Source organism: Lagopus muta, chromosome 5, assembly GCF_023343835.1.
Source record: "Lagopus muta isolate bLagMut1 chromosome 5, bLagMut1 primary, whole genome shotgun sequence".
Taxonomy (NCBI): domain Eukaryota; kingdom Metazoa; phylum Chordata; class Aves; order Galliformes; family Phasianidae; genus Lagopus; species Lagopus muta.
The window spans coordinates 25,768,966-25,784,540 of record NC_064437.1 but is presented as its reverse complement, the minus strand read 5'-3'; the positions used below and the strand labels follow the sequence as shown (position 1 = coordinate 25,784,540).

The 15,575-nt window shown below is 49.5% G+C and overlaps 2 protein-coding genes across 5 annotated transcripts in view; one reads left to right on the top strand and one right to left on the bottom strand.

Annotated features, from left to right (window-relative positions):
• Positions 1–2,873, top strand: part of PAPPA2 (pappalysin 2) — a 71,936-nt gene extending 69,063 nt beyond the window's left edge. Inside the window, exons 21-22 of the mRNA XM_048945855.1 lie at positions 871–969; positions 2,786–2,873. Of these exons, the coding sequence (XP_048801812.1) occupies positions 871–969; positions 2,786–2,860 (174 nt within the window). The 3' untranslated portion in view covers positions 2,861–2,873. The remainder of the gene's footprint in view (positions 1–870; positions 970–2,785) is intronic.
• An 883-nt stretch (positions 2,874–3,756) lies between these two features.
• The window catches only part of ASTN1 (astrotactin 1), a 45,589-nt gene continuing 33,770 nt past the window's right edge, over positions 3,757–15,575 (bottom strand). The window contains exons 22-25 of one of the 4 annotated variants that reach the window (XR_007377202.1): positions 15,287–15,470; positions 6,885–10,756; positions 5,571–5,725; positions 3,757–3,811 (exon numbers count right to left, since the gene is read on the bottom strand). Coding sequence is in view for 2 of the 4 variants with exons in the window: in XM_048945856.1 (XP_048801813.1) it covers positions 10,522–10,756; positions 15,287–15,470 (419 nt within the window). In the remaining 2 variants the exon portion in view is untranslated. Of the gene's footprint in view, positions 3,812–5,371; positions 10,757–15,286; positions 15,471–15,575 lie in introns of those variants that run through there. The other 3 variants (XR_007377201.1, XM_048945856.1, XM_048945857.1) reach the window with 3 other exon arrangements.

Here is a 15,575-nt window from a genome sequence, read left to right as displayed (position 1 = left end):
CAAAGACAGGCTCTGCACATCTCCAGCAGATCAGGGAGACCCCATGGTGACTCACAGCAGGGCAGCAAAGGGCACTGGGCTGTGCCACTCAGTGAAAGTCCCCCACTACTCAACCATATGGAGCCATGAAGCAGAGAGATGAAAATGAAGATGGCCAAGTCTGAAGCTAGAAGGTGGCTGTGTTGCCAATATTTCTCATTATCAGAAGGGTTAATGCCTTCTCTACTCAAGCCAGAGTTCGATTTTGACCACAGGGAGTAAGTGCTTCGAGATCTCTTTTTCCCATCTGACCACTGGATAAATAGGCTTGTAGTACAGCCTGGCAAAGTTTGGTGGAGCTGTGTGCTGTAGAGAGGGCTAGAGCTGCCTCTAGAGTCTAGAGTACTGTAGGGACATGTCCTCTGATGTCAGAGTTAGACCAAGAGCCTTCTGGTAAAGGCTTAGTCCTTGCCACCAGTGCTTGTCAATTCTTGGCTTGGGCACAAGAACTTTTGGGGCACTCCTGACCTTGGACTCCCTAGTCCAAGGGAAGTAAAGTGTCTGTTTTCCTAAAATTGATCCTCTTGCAGGATGCTCTATTGATCCTAACTGCCTCTCTGCTGTTAGCTGCCCAAGTCAAGTCACCAAGCTCAACTTCAGAGCCAAGCCCATTAGAAGAAGGGTTTCTGGTGGGAAGAGTGGCGATGGAGAGAGAAGAGCTGGGTCAGCCTCTTACAGAGTCCTTCTCAGGCTGTGAACATGCACAGCTGCATTGCAGTGCCATTGTATGAGAGCAGTGTACAGAGGGCTTGCTGAGGACATGGGATTTCTGCTCCTGGGGGGAACTTTGCACCTTTGAATAACCCTTTCAGCAACAACTCGTTTCTCTAGCCCTTCCTAGCAGATGGCTGGTGTGACACCATCAACAACCGGGCATACTGCCAGTATGATGGGGGTGACTGCTGCTCCTCCACGCTGTCCTCCAGGAAGGTAAGTCAGCATTCTCCACAGTATGGGCATTTGGGATTAAGTGGTCACCATCAGCCGTGCTTTGCTGGCTGTGGAACCAGGCCTGCAACAGAATTCTCCCATCAACAAACCCATGATTTTAAACCAAAACCAGATGAAGCTGATAGACATCATTCCACTGATTACAGTGAGGTTTGGACCAATGCCAGAGGGATGGAGAGCTCAACCCAGCTCCTGCTGAGGCTCACAGGATTCCCTCTCAATTTGGGAAATAAGTCCCAAATACATGCCTTCCATAGGATGTAGCGCTAGTCATGGTGAGTCAGAAGTCACCTTGTTGTAAAATTGAGTGATCTCAAGGGAATTTGGCATTTTGGCATGCTCCATTGGTATCTGCTATGAGTTGCCTTTCCCAGTTCTCCTTGGGAGGGGAAAAAAAAAAAAAAGAGAGATAGCATATAGGGAAAAACTTGGCATTAGAGTTGTGCAGACCCTCTTCTGTCTCCCACAGTCACCCCTTCCACCTAACCTGCTACCCAGCACTCACAGCCCATCCTTCCTAAACATATCCAGCAGCAAAACAAACCATAGGGCACAAGAGAATTTCTCAGTGCAAAAATATGTGAATTTGGATCTTCTCATCTATGTTGTGGAGCTTGAATCATTTTTCCTTTCATCACAAGCACACACAGAGTAAGGTAAAAATGAAATCCTGGGAAGATCCAGTTGAGATAGGAGAGAAGAGGCTTTACAGCCAGGTGATGAGTGAAACCTTCACACTGATAGCACATCTCAGAGCAGGGCATGGCTCTTGGAGTTGAGGCATCTGGATCTCTGGCCAAAATAAAGGACAGGCAGTCCCAAGGAGACACAGCCCAGTTTGTGTGCCCCACAGGCAGCTCTCCAGCAGCACGAGCCTCTTGTGTTTCTCTGTTAAGGACGGAACACACCAAATTCTCCAGCCTCTCACTGGCTGCCAAAAATCAGATATGCTCCCACAGTTAGAAAAACTCCAGGCTTTGAGCCTGGTTTGCATAAAGTCTCCATAGGAACTGGTTACCTCAACTCCCATGGCCCACTGCTGGGCATCTGTTGACCAGGAGCCAGATATTCTGCTGGTGCCCTTCCACCCTGCTCTGCTGTCATTGGCTGAGGTGACATAAGCTTGCTTGGCTGCATACAGTTGATGTAGTCAACCTTCTCTCATGCATGTGGATGACCATAGATGGACCCACTGCCTCTCCTGCCGAAGACCATTCCTGACCACGCTGCATCCAGCCTGCCTGGGTTTTCTTTATCTGTTGCATACAAGAACTGTAGGCATATAACTTGGTTCCTACACCAGGCAATATGGAGGTTGCTGTGGGTAGGAGGTGCTGAGTTCCTCCAAGAGGTGGAAAGGACAAGGCCACACTATGGCTGAGCCTGGAGAACCAGGAACAGCTGGAAGGACAGGACCATGGGCTCAGACATAGACAACGTGGGTCAAAGTAAAACTGAAATCTAGACATGTCTCCCCTAGTCCAAATGGCTAATGCCCATCGGGCATTTCCCCCTAATGGTTGGGGCACAAGAACAAGCTCACCTGTGATGGCAAAATTTGAAATGCAAATTGCTGAAGAGGAAAACACTAAGAACAAAGCCCAGCCATGGGGCACAGCTTGGGACACCCCACAGCGGAGCTGTTTCTCAGTGATGGTGAAGCCTGGTGGTCTCCTCTACACCACCTTCAGCCCAAAGCCTGCCCATACCAAGATGGAGAAATACTATGGAGGTGGGCAAGGGATCTCAGAGCGGAGGCTCGATCTGGGCTAACATCTCCTTTGCGTCATTGCAGGTGATCCCATTCGCTGCCGACTGTGACCAGGACGAGTGTACTTGCCGCGACCCGGCGGCTGAGGAGAACCAGTAGAGGGGGCATGGAGGGCCTCTATCAGTCAGACGAGTGCCGGAGGAGTGAAGGGACACCAAAGGAGGCAGCAGGGTGCCGGGGCAGGAGGCACAAGGATGAGCCAGACAGGAGGATGGCAGTGGAGGCCGCCGAGTAGCTGGTGGCTGTGGAAAAGGAGGCCAGGTGGTCCCATCCCCATCCCCATAGGCTCCTGCCGGGGACTTCGGGTCCAGCCCAAGGGGCTCCGCGCGGGGTCCGGCACCAGGAGCCTGGATGCGGCTGCAGACATGTGTCCTGGTGCAGCGTTTTTGCTCTGGATTTTGTCACTATTCACTCCCCTCCCTCTGCTGTACAGGCTTCTTTTAGCAAGGTCGAGGTAGTTGTGATCTCTGCAAATATTTAAACTTAATTATATATATATATACATATATATATATATATAATATATATAAAGTATTATATATTATATTTTCTTTGCTCTTGATGAAGCTGAGAAAGGATACCCTTTGTCACACACCCACGCTGCTGTGAAGTACAAACCATTGGGAAAAGTGCAGGTCAGGGCAGGAAGAGCAGGGAATTTCCCCTCGTTTGCGGAGCAAGAGCTGGAAGGACGACAGAGAGAGAAGCCAAACATCCCAGCCAACTAGGAGGGAGTTCCTGGTGGATGGCGTGGAGGCCAGGACCTCAAGGTACTCTCAGTATCTGCTGATGGCAGGTGTTGCCCTTGGGATTCACTGGAGCTTTGCTTTGCTCTGGTCCTGGAGTAGGATTTTGAGGTTGAAAAGGGATGTTGTGCCCTAGACTTGCCTTGGCTGTTGAGACCCAGATAGATGAAGGATGTGATGGGCAAGCCAGAATAACTGTGATGCTCTGCAATGAAGGAGGCTGAAGGGGTCCTCCTTTTCTTTCCCCTATCTCCAAACACGAGCTTCAACAGTGCAGTCAGCAGATCTTGGAGGAGAACAGGCCCTGTAGCACAGGGAGGGGAGAACCCCAGTGACTCATCAGGATTCTTTGAGTACCATCTCCCACTGAGCTTTTCCTTACTGCCATCTCTGTGGCCCTTTGCACTGCATGCCCAGTACAGCCTTTCTTGGGTCATTTCCTTCTGTAGAGACCAAGTGAAAACCTTCAAATTTGCTCCTAGCCTCGAAAGAGCCCAGCAAAAAACTTTGGCTCCCAGGGCTGATTCCACAGGCTTGGAGTCTGGACACAGCCCCACAGATATAGAGGGTAGGGAAGGTACTGGCTCAGATGGGACTGTCACTGCTGGTCTTATGCTACAAAGACAAAAGTGTTGGAAAGAGCAGAGAATGGACCATGGAGCAAGAGCATAGAAACCCATCTGTGTCCAGGAGCTCTGCAACGCCATTCTGTGGCTGGGAGCCCCACATCTGCTCCACTACATCCCCAGAGCACAAGCTGAGCCAGTGGAGCCAGGCTCCGAACCAGGGTTTGTCTGGCACCAAGCGATGGAGAGAGGGTGACACGGTGTGGAGAGACTGGGGATTGTCAAGGCATCCTTTGGCTTTTTGCTAGCATCCTTCCTGCAGCCTACGTGGTCAGGAATTTCATTTGGCTGAAGGAAAGGAGCAGGGGGCAGAGGCACCTGGATATCCCAGCAGTCCCAGGCAGGAGATGCTGTGACCTCCTCTGAGCCTTTTCCCTATCTCTCACCCCACAGCCAGCCTCCTCCTGCCTTGGTGTCCCAGCCTACCCCATCACAGACATAGCAGGGCTGAGGGACACCTTGGGGAACTGCTGGACATGGGGCCATGGTAGCCACACATACATGGAGTGCAGGTGACCCACGGAGATAGATAGGAGAATTTCATGCCCTGGTATCTTGCCACCTGCTCAATATCAGCTCTACTTGGGCACCTATGTGTTTAGATGCCAACATTTGACTTTTTTATTTTTATTTTTATTTTTTTTTAATTAAAATTGTTGTCTTGGGCATGACCCATCCCTGATCACCATGGGCATAAAGATTGGTGGGCAAGGTGCTGGCTTGGCTGGGGGAGATTTGTGCTTCTCATGAATGGATAGCTTCTACGTACCAAAATATTGTTCTTCTATAGCAACACTGAGTGGTTTGTGTCCCCTTTAGGGTTTTATTCACAATGGAGGCTGCTGCTATTTTTATTTTTTTGTATTTGATAATTATTTTTTATAAAAATCTATGAAAAATAAATAATCTTCTCATCCTTCACCTCTCCTGCTTCCGTGCTTCAACTGAAGTTGGTCTGGGCTGGGAGGGGAAGACGGTTGGGCATGTAAACATTTGGGGAAGCACTCTAATTACCTCTTCTGCTTCTCTTCTCTTGTTCTTCCCTTCCTTTCTTTCATCCTTCCCTCTCTTCCTCCCTTCCTTCCTTCCTTCCTCCCTCCCTTCCCTTCCGTTCCCTCCTCCCTCCCCCCATTCCCCCTTCTCTTCCTTCCCTCCCTCCGTCCCCTCCCTCCGTCCCTCCCTCCCTCCCTCTCATTCTTTCCTTTCTACCAGCTATTCCTTGTATATGTGCACAAAAAAGCCCTGCATTAAGTGGGCAACCTCACTGTGGCACCCAGGTATAAGGACACAGGGACCAAAATGAACTGATGCCACAGTACCAGATGATCCCTGTCCCATGGAAGACTCCAAAGCCCACGAACACCCCATGTCCCCAAGGCAGAGGACACCAGTTGGTGGCCAGTGTCCCCTTCTCTGCATCCTGGCTCCTACACTCACCTGCCCTAAGAAGCCCAACTTCACGTGGCAGGATTTGATCAGCCCAAATCTGTGCTGGGAGCTGTTTGTCTTTCCTCTGCCATGTCTGCCTTGCAGACGGTGGAGAAGGTGAGTCATGACTGAGCGAGTGGAAAGATCAGGAAGGACTGGAACTCCTACAGAGAACAGGGCATTACAAGGCTCTGCAGCATCCAGCATGGAGGTAGCAACCAAGCAACCAGGATTCCAGGTATAGGTTTTGCACTCAGAATAATATCCAGGACAGTAGCCAAGTGAAGAGCTGGTTTCTCATCTCATCCCCTCATCACCAAGTACCAAACTTCAGAGCAAGAGGCCTCTGCATTCCCAAGACAAAGGTTACACAGTTCAATAAGGATAGTGGTGCTTCCAACTGTGCAGACTGGATTTGGGAAAGCTTTGACAGCAAGTGCACTGTTCAAGAAGTCCGCACGGCATTAAGAAATGAAACAGATCCTGGGAGCATGGGGACGTGATACCCTGTATGAGGGCTCCTGTGCTGCAGTGTCATTCATGCCCACTCTCTAATTAAGAAACCCCTTCTAGCAACTCCTTTTCCAGGATGGCCAACAGCAACCCTCATAACACATCTGTTTGCTGCTCGGGATCTGGGGAACACTATCAGGAGCAAGGTTGGGCTCTGCCTACCCCTTCTCCAGGGCCTAAAGCTGCTGTTTAGCTTCAGCTGGTGGTGCATCCCTTCCAGCTCACTTTGCCATTTTTGGAGTGAATTTAGCCCCTTGCTTTCAAACCCTTGAGGACACAGCATTTCCAAACCAAGCCATTCCATGATTCTATGGTTGAATAGTTTGTAGAACTATAGAATGGCTGAGGTTGGAGGGGATATTAAAGATCACCTAGTTCCAACCCCCTGCCATGGACAGGGTTGCCAATTTCTAGATGGGATGGTTCTTTGAAGGTGTGATGACACAGGCACATTGGACTGCTCACACTTGCAACCACACACCCTGGAAACACGTGGCCCCTCTGCTCTTCCTCCACCTCATCACCAACCTCCTTCTCCTCCTCTTCCACAAGTTATAGTGCAGTGGCTGCCACAGCACTTAGCTGTGTGGAAAATAGCAGGAGGAAAGCATTGGGTGTATTTTTAACATATTTTCCTGCAATTTAGCAGTGGGAAGAGAGAAAAAAATGAAGTTGTTCCATGATACTTAACAGAGCTGGTGGGAAAATACTCTAATCTTGGTGAAGGGGCCAACTACGGGCATGCTGTATGGTCATGAGCAGTGAGAACAAAAATCACACCACACAAGCCTACCAAGGTATCCTTATAACCTGCTGTATCTGCTCAGGCATTGATTTTCAAATCACTTGTAGGCAGTCGGTGTTCTTTACATTGCTGGACCTCTCTCAAAAGTCTGCCAAATGGAGCCCGAAGTTTCCAGGGGTGGTTGGCCGCCAGATAGCGCCATCAATTCACATTATAGCTGAATAAAAACAGGTTAATTTGAGACTCTGCTCCCAAATTCCCAGCATTCATGGAGGTTTCCAAAACAAGGACTGAGAGCCCCAGGCTGAAGGCATGCCATCCTTCCCAAAACCCAAAAGCCCGCAGGCATCTGTGCCATCCCATGGCCATGGAGCAGGTAGCAGGTGTGGGATGTGGTTCCAGCTGTGTTTTGGTACTTGGCTACCCAGAGCAGACAGCTAAACTTGTGGGAAGAGGCACCAAGTTCAAAGGCTGTGAGTTTCCATCCACCACCAACAGATTGCATCAACAGGACTACAGCTATAAACAAGCACCCCCATTTGCCAGAGCCACGGATTACTAACAGCTCCGTTTAATAGTCAGTTGAATTATCATTTGGAGTTTTACATAGTGCTACAGTGATTTTTGTAGTTGTTTTCATTTAAAACCTTTTTAAAGTAACCCGTAAGGGTCTTGCATTTCTTGCCCCGTGGCTATCCCACCCTAAAGCACCCTACTTTCAATCTACAGTAGTAAAACGTCACATTAGAGTTTTAATATAACATCAAGGAACATGAATTGTAGCCATCTTCTGAAATAAAAGGACCAAACCATCTTCATATGTTAAATAACGGCACGACAAGTAAAAGGTAGAAAGGCTAGTATGGGGGAAGGGGCATAGCAGAGAAAAGAAAATGGCCCAGAGGTTCTTCTCAGGTGAATGATCACTCGTTAACTCAGAAATAAATCAAGGAGAGAGAGAAGAGGAGTGAGGGAGAATAGGAAAGGGACAAAAACCATCCTCTTCAGCAGCACAGAAAGAGGCAGAGGTCCAGCAGAGGAAATACTGCACAGAGCCATGGGCAGGACCTTTTGGCAGATGGGGAAGGACATCAGCTCTGCAGGTATGGCACACCTGGGGCTGTCCCCACACATCTCCCCAAGGAATGGTCTGCGGCTATGGGGTGAACGCATCCCTCTTGGTCTGAGACATGGTGGCACGTAGCTGGTGTTTGAGTTGAGCTCTTGAGTCAACTCAGGGATTTGGACAAGAGAATGCAAATTCAGACAAATCTCTAAGTTGCTGAGACAGGGTGAGAAACTGAGAAGAAAGCCTCCTGAAAGCCAGGGTTATCACAGAAAGGGGCAATGCACAGATGGGCAGCAACACTGAGACAGTCAGGCCCATGGAGCAAAACCCACCTTGGCATGGGTCAGTGGCCAGATCAGGGTCAACCTGGGAAGAGCCCAACCCAGAGGGATGATGGTTCTGCAGAGCTTTTAGTGACCACACAAGGGCTTTGAAGTAGGGGAATAGGAACACAGTGGAAACAGCCATGGTGCCCCATCACCAATTTTGGGTGAAGAAGCCCACAAGAAAGGTGCAAGTACTCAGGGTCTTCCTGGCAGCATTCCTGCGCTGTTCTCATCTCAACTGCTGAATTTCATCAGCAGTGAAAGACAGGATGCTGCTACCAAGAGAAAACCCTTCTGTGTTCCATATAAAAGCTATGTAAGCAGTATTACTTGGCCAGCCACCAAGCTGTGTATGGGCCAGAGCAGCCCTGGCCCAAGCTTTGCTCCGAAGTGTTGGATGTTGTGCCCTGTGCCCATCCCTGGTCAGCTGTCTGGCTGAAGTTAAAGGATGACTTGGTGTCGGCTGGAAGAAGCAAAAAGACCAACCCAAAGCATCCTGGTCAGGATTCCCAGTGGCTGGAAGGAAACGGGACGCCTGCCCAAGTACATGTAGAGACAGTCTTGTTTTGAGCACCAAGCTTTTGGCATCATCTGGCACATCCAAATATAAGGAGACGTGGGAGAAGAGGTCCAAAGGTCCTGGTTGACTTTCTCCTTGCAAAAAGCAGGTGTTGGCCCACCTAGCCCTGCTAGATGAATTCATCACAGGTTTCATACAGGTGCCCAGGTAATACTGACTGCTGCTGGCTGCTCACAGCAACTCCCAGGTGCTGCCCTGAATGAGAGGTCTGTAAGTGGGAAGGGAGGGATGGAGCAGGGTGGTCCTGCAGGAGGATGCTCCTGTGCTGTCTGGCTGGCTGCAGTGCAAGCACCAGAAGGCAGCGCTGGTGGCTCCCATCCAACACCACACAAATACTCCAGCCGCCTCCTGGGCAGGTAGCAGTAGGAACGAGGTGGGAAATGGAAAGAGACAGGCTGAAGATTGCTCCTGCCAAGACTGAAAAATGGAAAGGAAATCTCGCTCTGAAGAGGCATCATAAGAAAAAAAGAAAAAAGAAAAAATACAGCAGGGTTCCTGTCTCGTCCACATCAAAGATGCACAGCCGACAAATCCAGGGGTGCCTCCTCTGCAAAGCAGGCTGGGAGCTGAAGCTAAAATGAAGCCTTGTGCCGCATCCAACAGCAGCAGTGGTAGAAGGGTTCTGGAGAACAGTTTGCTCTAAGCACAGCCCAGTGTCCCAGAACAACCCCAGTTCTCTGTTGTTTTTTTTGTTGTTGTTCTTTTTTTTCCTTTTTTTTTTGTTAGGAAAAAAACGAAGTCGCTAGTGAGAGATGCAGATGTGAGCCTAAATATGGAAAGCAACATCCCCTGAAGACAGAACACAAAGGACAGGCAGCCCTGTAGGACAGGTATGCTATGTCCCACTCCTTTCACTATGCCCACCTTGGGCTGCTCCATGGCTCAAGAGCAGCAAATAGCAGAAAGCAGCCTTGTTCATGCCAACTGGATGCTGCTGTCTTGGCTGGGGTTCTCCTAAACACTACTTCGTCATTGCTTTTAAGTCTTTACTATGGTGGGTTTGAAAAATAATGAAATGGAAGGGGTTTTTCAGTTGATTTCCTAAGAGTTCAATCCCACACAAAAACAAACAAACAAACAAACAAAAAATTATGTCCACATAGCTGCTGGCACCGAGGCCAATTTGCCTTTGCCCTTGAGGACTCGCATCTTTGAGCAGATGTGGGCTTTGACCATGACAGAAGAACCCTGAGGAGCTGGGTTCCCTATCACCACCTTCTTTCCTCTCCCCTGGGCTGGTGACACCACGGCCAGCCCTGCCCTGCAGTGGCGCCAGAACTGAGTCAGGTCCCACCTCATGCCTTACAATTAGAAAAACAACCACAAAACCTCTAGGATGCCCAGTGACTGTTTTGCTCCATGATGAGCATTTGCGTCTCAACCTGACTTGCATCACCATGCTTCTCCTGTGACTGGGCAGGGACATAACATGGTGCAGAGGGCTGCGTCCTCCAGCCTGCCCTCCCTGTGCCATGCACCCACACCCACCAGCTAAGGAACCTCTTGGCAAAACAAAGAAAAAGAACCAAGAAAACTGGGTTCCCACAAGACTCCTACCTAGAAAGACTGTTGGCCAAGTTGAAGAAGAAACTAATACTGAATCAGTCCTGCACAGAGCAGCCATTTCATTCCCCAGTCCCAATTTTTACCTCCAGAGATGCCCTCCCCCCCTCCCACTCCATATATAAAACCCCCACAGCCACCCCGGGAGGGCCACGGTGCGGCCCTCAGTAGTCCTTGTCCCCATAGTCATTGTAGAGGACGCTCAGAGTCTGCTCCTCGCACGTCTTCTTGAGGTCACGGCTGAGCTCTGACCAGTTGAGCCCGTAGGGCTTGATCTCGCTGTAACGGCAGGCCAGGTACTTGAGGGATGAGCGCTGTAGGCTGATCTTGGGCTCTCGCAGGAGCCCGTTGCACCAGCTGCTCAGGTCCCCCAGCTGCGAGAGAATGAGGCCGGCTTTCCTGCAGAGAGGCAATGGGGTGGTGGGAAGGGGATGAGAAGAGTGGGAACAGAGAAAAGTGAAGTGGTTAGGGATGCCCGTGACTTTGTCCACATCCTGTTCTTCTTTTACTCTGCATCATACCCATGCAAGTTCAGCTTTGGTGAGGGTTTAATGCCCCTTGCAAAATGGAGCATAGAGGACGTCAGCGATTAATCAAGCAGCATCACCTCCATTGCTGCAATGGAGAAGAGCAGCTGAGCTCTGAAAGATCTAGAGCACAAGTCTGATGAGGAACAGGAGAGGGAATGGGATGGGTCAGTGTGGAGAAGAGGAGCTCAGGGGGGACCTCACTGCTTTCTCCAACTGCTTGAAAGGAGGATGGGGTGAGGTGGGGGTTGGCCTCTGCTCCTGGGTAACAATGATAGAGTAAGAGGTGAGGGCCTTAAGTTGCCACAGGGGAGGTAAGAAAAGCTTCTCATAAAAAGTGATGAGGCACTGGAATTGGCATCCAGGGAGGTGGTGGGGTCACCATCCATGGGGGGGTTCAAGAAATGCATAGAAATGACACTAAGGGACACAGGTTAGAACCTTAACAAGCATGAGCTGATGGTTGGATTAGATGATCTTATTGGTCTTCCCAATCCTTACTGATTCTGTGATACTGGACCCCAAATCACAGGGCAGGAAAGTGGGAGCAAACAGGCAGTGGGGAGAAATGCCATAAGTCACAAAGCATGACATGCCTGGACACCACACATACCCTTCCCCTGCACTGCACCTGGGAGCTGTGCTGCTCACTTGTGGCTCAGTGCAGCGCATCTCTAAGGAGATCTAGGAATTAGATGATCTTTGATCCCTTCCAATCCAAGCCATTCTATAATGGCTATATAGAATTCTATACCCATTCTATATATTCTATGCCATCCATGGGCATGGCATAGGCAATGTGCTGGGATTATCATTTCCCCCCCCTGTCAAGTGCCTAAGAGGGATGAGATGGAGAAGAAATGCACAGTAGTAGGAACCAGCAGGCTGAGTGTAGAGAGTTAGGGGAAAAAAAGCATTCACAATTTCATGCTTGTTATCTGTATTAATTTGGCTTGTGGGGGTCTGTTATGAGCCCCACAAGATGCGGTATCATAAAACGTAAGTACAATCAATGACACTCCTGATACATGACTTACAATGTTCATAATAATGGTTTAGGAAATGCGTCTCACAGGATAGCATGCTAGCTAGGACTATATTGAGGCATACAACGTAAGTTCAATTCCAAAAAGCTCTGAAAGAAAATGGGATGTGGTGACACCTCCCTCCCCCTCCACTTTTTTGGAATGCACATTTTGCATCTGCCAGTTGCAGAGAGCAAAACAAGCAGTAGCATTTGGTAAAGAGCCATCAGGCAACCCACGCTGTCTGTGCAGCCCAGCTAAAAAGCCAGGAGACAAGGTCAGGTGGTGGAAAGAGAGGGGAGGAATCCATGTGCACCAGAAGAAAGACATGCAGCACCCTTAGGGCAACACAGCTTTAGGGTGGGATTATCCTGGTAATGGGAAGTGCTGAATGTCCAACCTCTTGTGTTGGAAGAAGCAGTGGAGGAAGCCAAATATGAGCTAAACTATTTTCTCTTCTTTTCATGGTTTTCTTCTAGAAACTGCACTTCTAACACTCTTATCAAGAACAACATTCTGTCCAGATAAAAAACATTATGTTCATCTTAAACTTGTCTAGCACTTCCAGCAATCTCCAGGGAATCTGGCAAATGTGTAGGTAATGGATCTAAATAAAGTGTCTTGCAGGCAAGTATTACATGTGCCTGGAAACCCAGACGAAAATGGAAGCGATCCAAGGGCTGGAAGGAGTTTTCCAGCCAGCCTTAAGGTCAGTTGATGGGGTCAGGATAGAAGACATTCCATCGGTAGCTGTAACAGCATCCACACAGCATGGGGCAGTTCGCAGACACACAAATCATGATAGCAGGGTGAAAATAACCCTCTTTGTCACATTTTTGCTTGGATAAGCAAGAGTTGCTTGTAGAGCATACAGCTGCGTTGGTGCTGGCTTGACAGCTCAAGGGTACATGCAGGGAACATAGAAATAGCCACAGCCACACCATACTTCCAGCCAGGGCAGAGCCACTTGGAAGAAGATGATGACCCTCCAGGCTGGGCTGGAGGGCAGCCTGAACTGGTGGAGGGCAACCAGCCCACGGCAGGGGTTGGAGCTCCATGATCCTTAAGGTCTCTTCCAACCTAAGCCAGTCTATGATTGATTCTATGAGCCCAGGCCCAGCCAAAGCTAACACTGGCTTTCCTGTAGCTGGAACCCTCCAGAGGTCCAGCCTGAAGAAGGGGTATGAGCGTTCCCCAAGCAGGCAGAGCCAGAAGACGGCACGACAGCATGGAGGTGGAAGAACATTGCAGAGCCAATCTCATGGGTTCAGATCCATGGCTTCAAAGGAGCATCGGCAGCATTCAAACAAACACTCTCTGCTGGCTAAATAACATCATCTGCAAGTGATTTGTCCTGTCACCACCAATCTGGCTGCTTTGCCCTTGCAGACAATCAAACAGGAGGCCTGCTTTCCAAGATTTGTCATCACCAGATCTGACTGCAGCTGCCTAAACGTCTTTCCAAGCAGGGCGAACTGCAAACAATTCATCAGCAGCTCATGTCATCCCATCCTGAGCATTTCCAGAGGGTGGAATTCACCCTTTGACATATAGGTTCATGCAGCAAATGACAATATTCAGATTATCCAGTGGCATTTCTTGTCATCCCATGCCAACCTCACTGCCACATGGGGCTGGAAGATGAGGCTTCCACCCCGTGCTGGGGTTCATTCGTTTCCTCACTGATGGCAATACTTGTGGCTACGTGACAAATCCAGATTCCCAAACTAAGGAATTTGATGCACTCATCACAAAAAAACCCACCACAACAGATGTCATGGTGCATGCAAACTGGGGATAGATTTTACACATGGCAGTGAGGACAGAGTTGCACCACCACAGCTGGGCTCAAAACAAAGGTGAGACATGAATCCAAGCCTGCTGGTCTCACAGTGCTGTGGGAATGAGGTGCTGGTGGAAACCTTAGCAACGCTGAACTAGGAGAGGTGCCTAAGAGACCTTGCATGCAAGAGAACAATCAGATATTTGTTGAATTTTTCTGACTCCCCGTAGGGAGAAATTATGAACCTTGATTTTATGAGGTTCAACAAACACAAGTGCAAGGTCTTGCACTGAGTCATGGCAGCCCCCAAAACCAAGCTGGGGGATTTAAGGATGGAGCACAGCTGTGCTGAAAAGAACATGGAGGTACTGGTGAATGGCAGCTGGACATGAGCCAGCAATGTGTCCACAAAGCTCAGAAAGCCACCCAGATCCTGGGCTGCACCAAAAGCAGCGTGGCAAGCAGGGTGAAGGAAGTGATCCTGCCCATCTGCTCTGTGCTGGTGAGGCCTCACCTGGAGTGCTGCATGCATATGTGAAGCCCTCAGTACAGAAATGATGTGGACCTATTGGAGCTCGTTCAGAAGAGGACCACAAAAATGACCCAACGGATGGAACACCTCCCCTTTGAGGACAGGCTGAGAGCTAAGGCTGTGCAGTATGGGGAGGAGAAAGCTTCAGGGAGACCTGAGAGCAGCATGTCAGTATCTAAAGGAGGGCTGTAAGAATGGAGGAGACAGATTCTTTAGCAGAGTCTGTAGTGACAGGACAAGGGAAGTGGTTTCAAACTGAAAGAGGGATGATTTAGGCTATAAGGAAGAATTATTTTTATAGTAAGAGCAGTGAGGCAGTGGCACAGGCTGCCCAGAAAGGTGGTGGTGCCCCATCCCTGCAGACAGCCAAGGTCAGGCTGGGTGGACTCTGAGCACTGAAGGAGCCGTGAGTGTCCCTGCTCAGTGTGGAGACTGGGACCAGATGGCCTTTTAGAGTCCCTTCCAACTCAAAAGATTCTGTGATTCTATGTGGAGGAAAGGGGATCTCTGATCCTCTGCTAGAAATCTATAAGTGGTGATCTGGAGAAGCAGGGCTGGAAAACAGCAATACAGCAGAAAGAAGATCTGTCCAGAGGAGGGCACTCAGAGGACTGTGCATTTTGTAGATAGGAACTGTTGCTGATGTACATTTGAAGTAATCCTGACTACTAGCCAGACTCAAGAGTCCAGTTCTTTGGAGGCCAGATGCTACAAAACATCACTGCATCCCACATAACTTCACAGCCCAACTTGCTAAGCTTTCTGGAAAAACCCATATTACTAGGAAATTGCTCAAAGACAAGATGCTGGAGGAGGTGGGAACATTTGTTTGACTCCACAGGCAGGGAGTGGGAGGGCATCTCTACACCCTGGAGCTGAATGGGCCAGAGCCACCTGAAGCAGCGCTGGTGGAGCTTAGCATGAAGGGACTAGGCCACCTGGTAGGGTGGCAGAGTATGATGGGCTGACTGATTTTCCACCACCTAGTCCTACTACATTTATGACCTTCAAGGGAGATGGCCAAATCCTAAACCTACACACAGGAGTGCTTTCTGAGCCTACCTGGGTCCCAGCTCGTCCTCACAGCGCCAGGTGAACTCCCCAAAGCTCTCGTAGTGCTGGTTGTAGTGGTAAAGAACACGGTGCAGGCTGGGGGAGCCAAGGTCCAGCAGGGTGTTGTAGGCTGTTTGCTGCTCCTTGCCACTGGTATAGCCATTGAAGAGGTTGTAGATCTTGTCTGCAATTTCTGGGCAGAAGAACAAGGGGTATTCAGTGGGGTGCAAAGAACAAAGTCCACCAGGATAATGCTCAGCTCTAGCGAAGCCAAGAGACAAATCCTCTGTGGCATTTA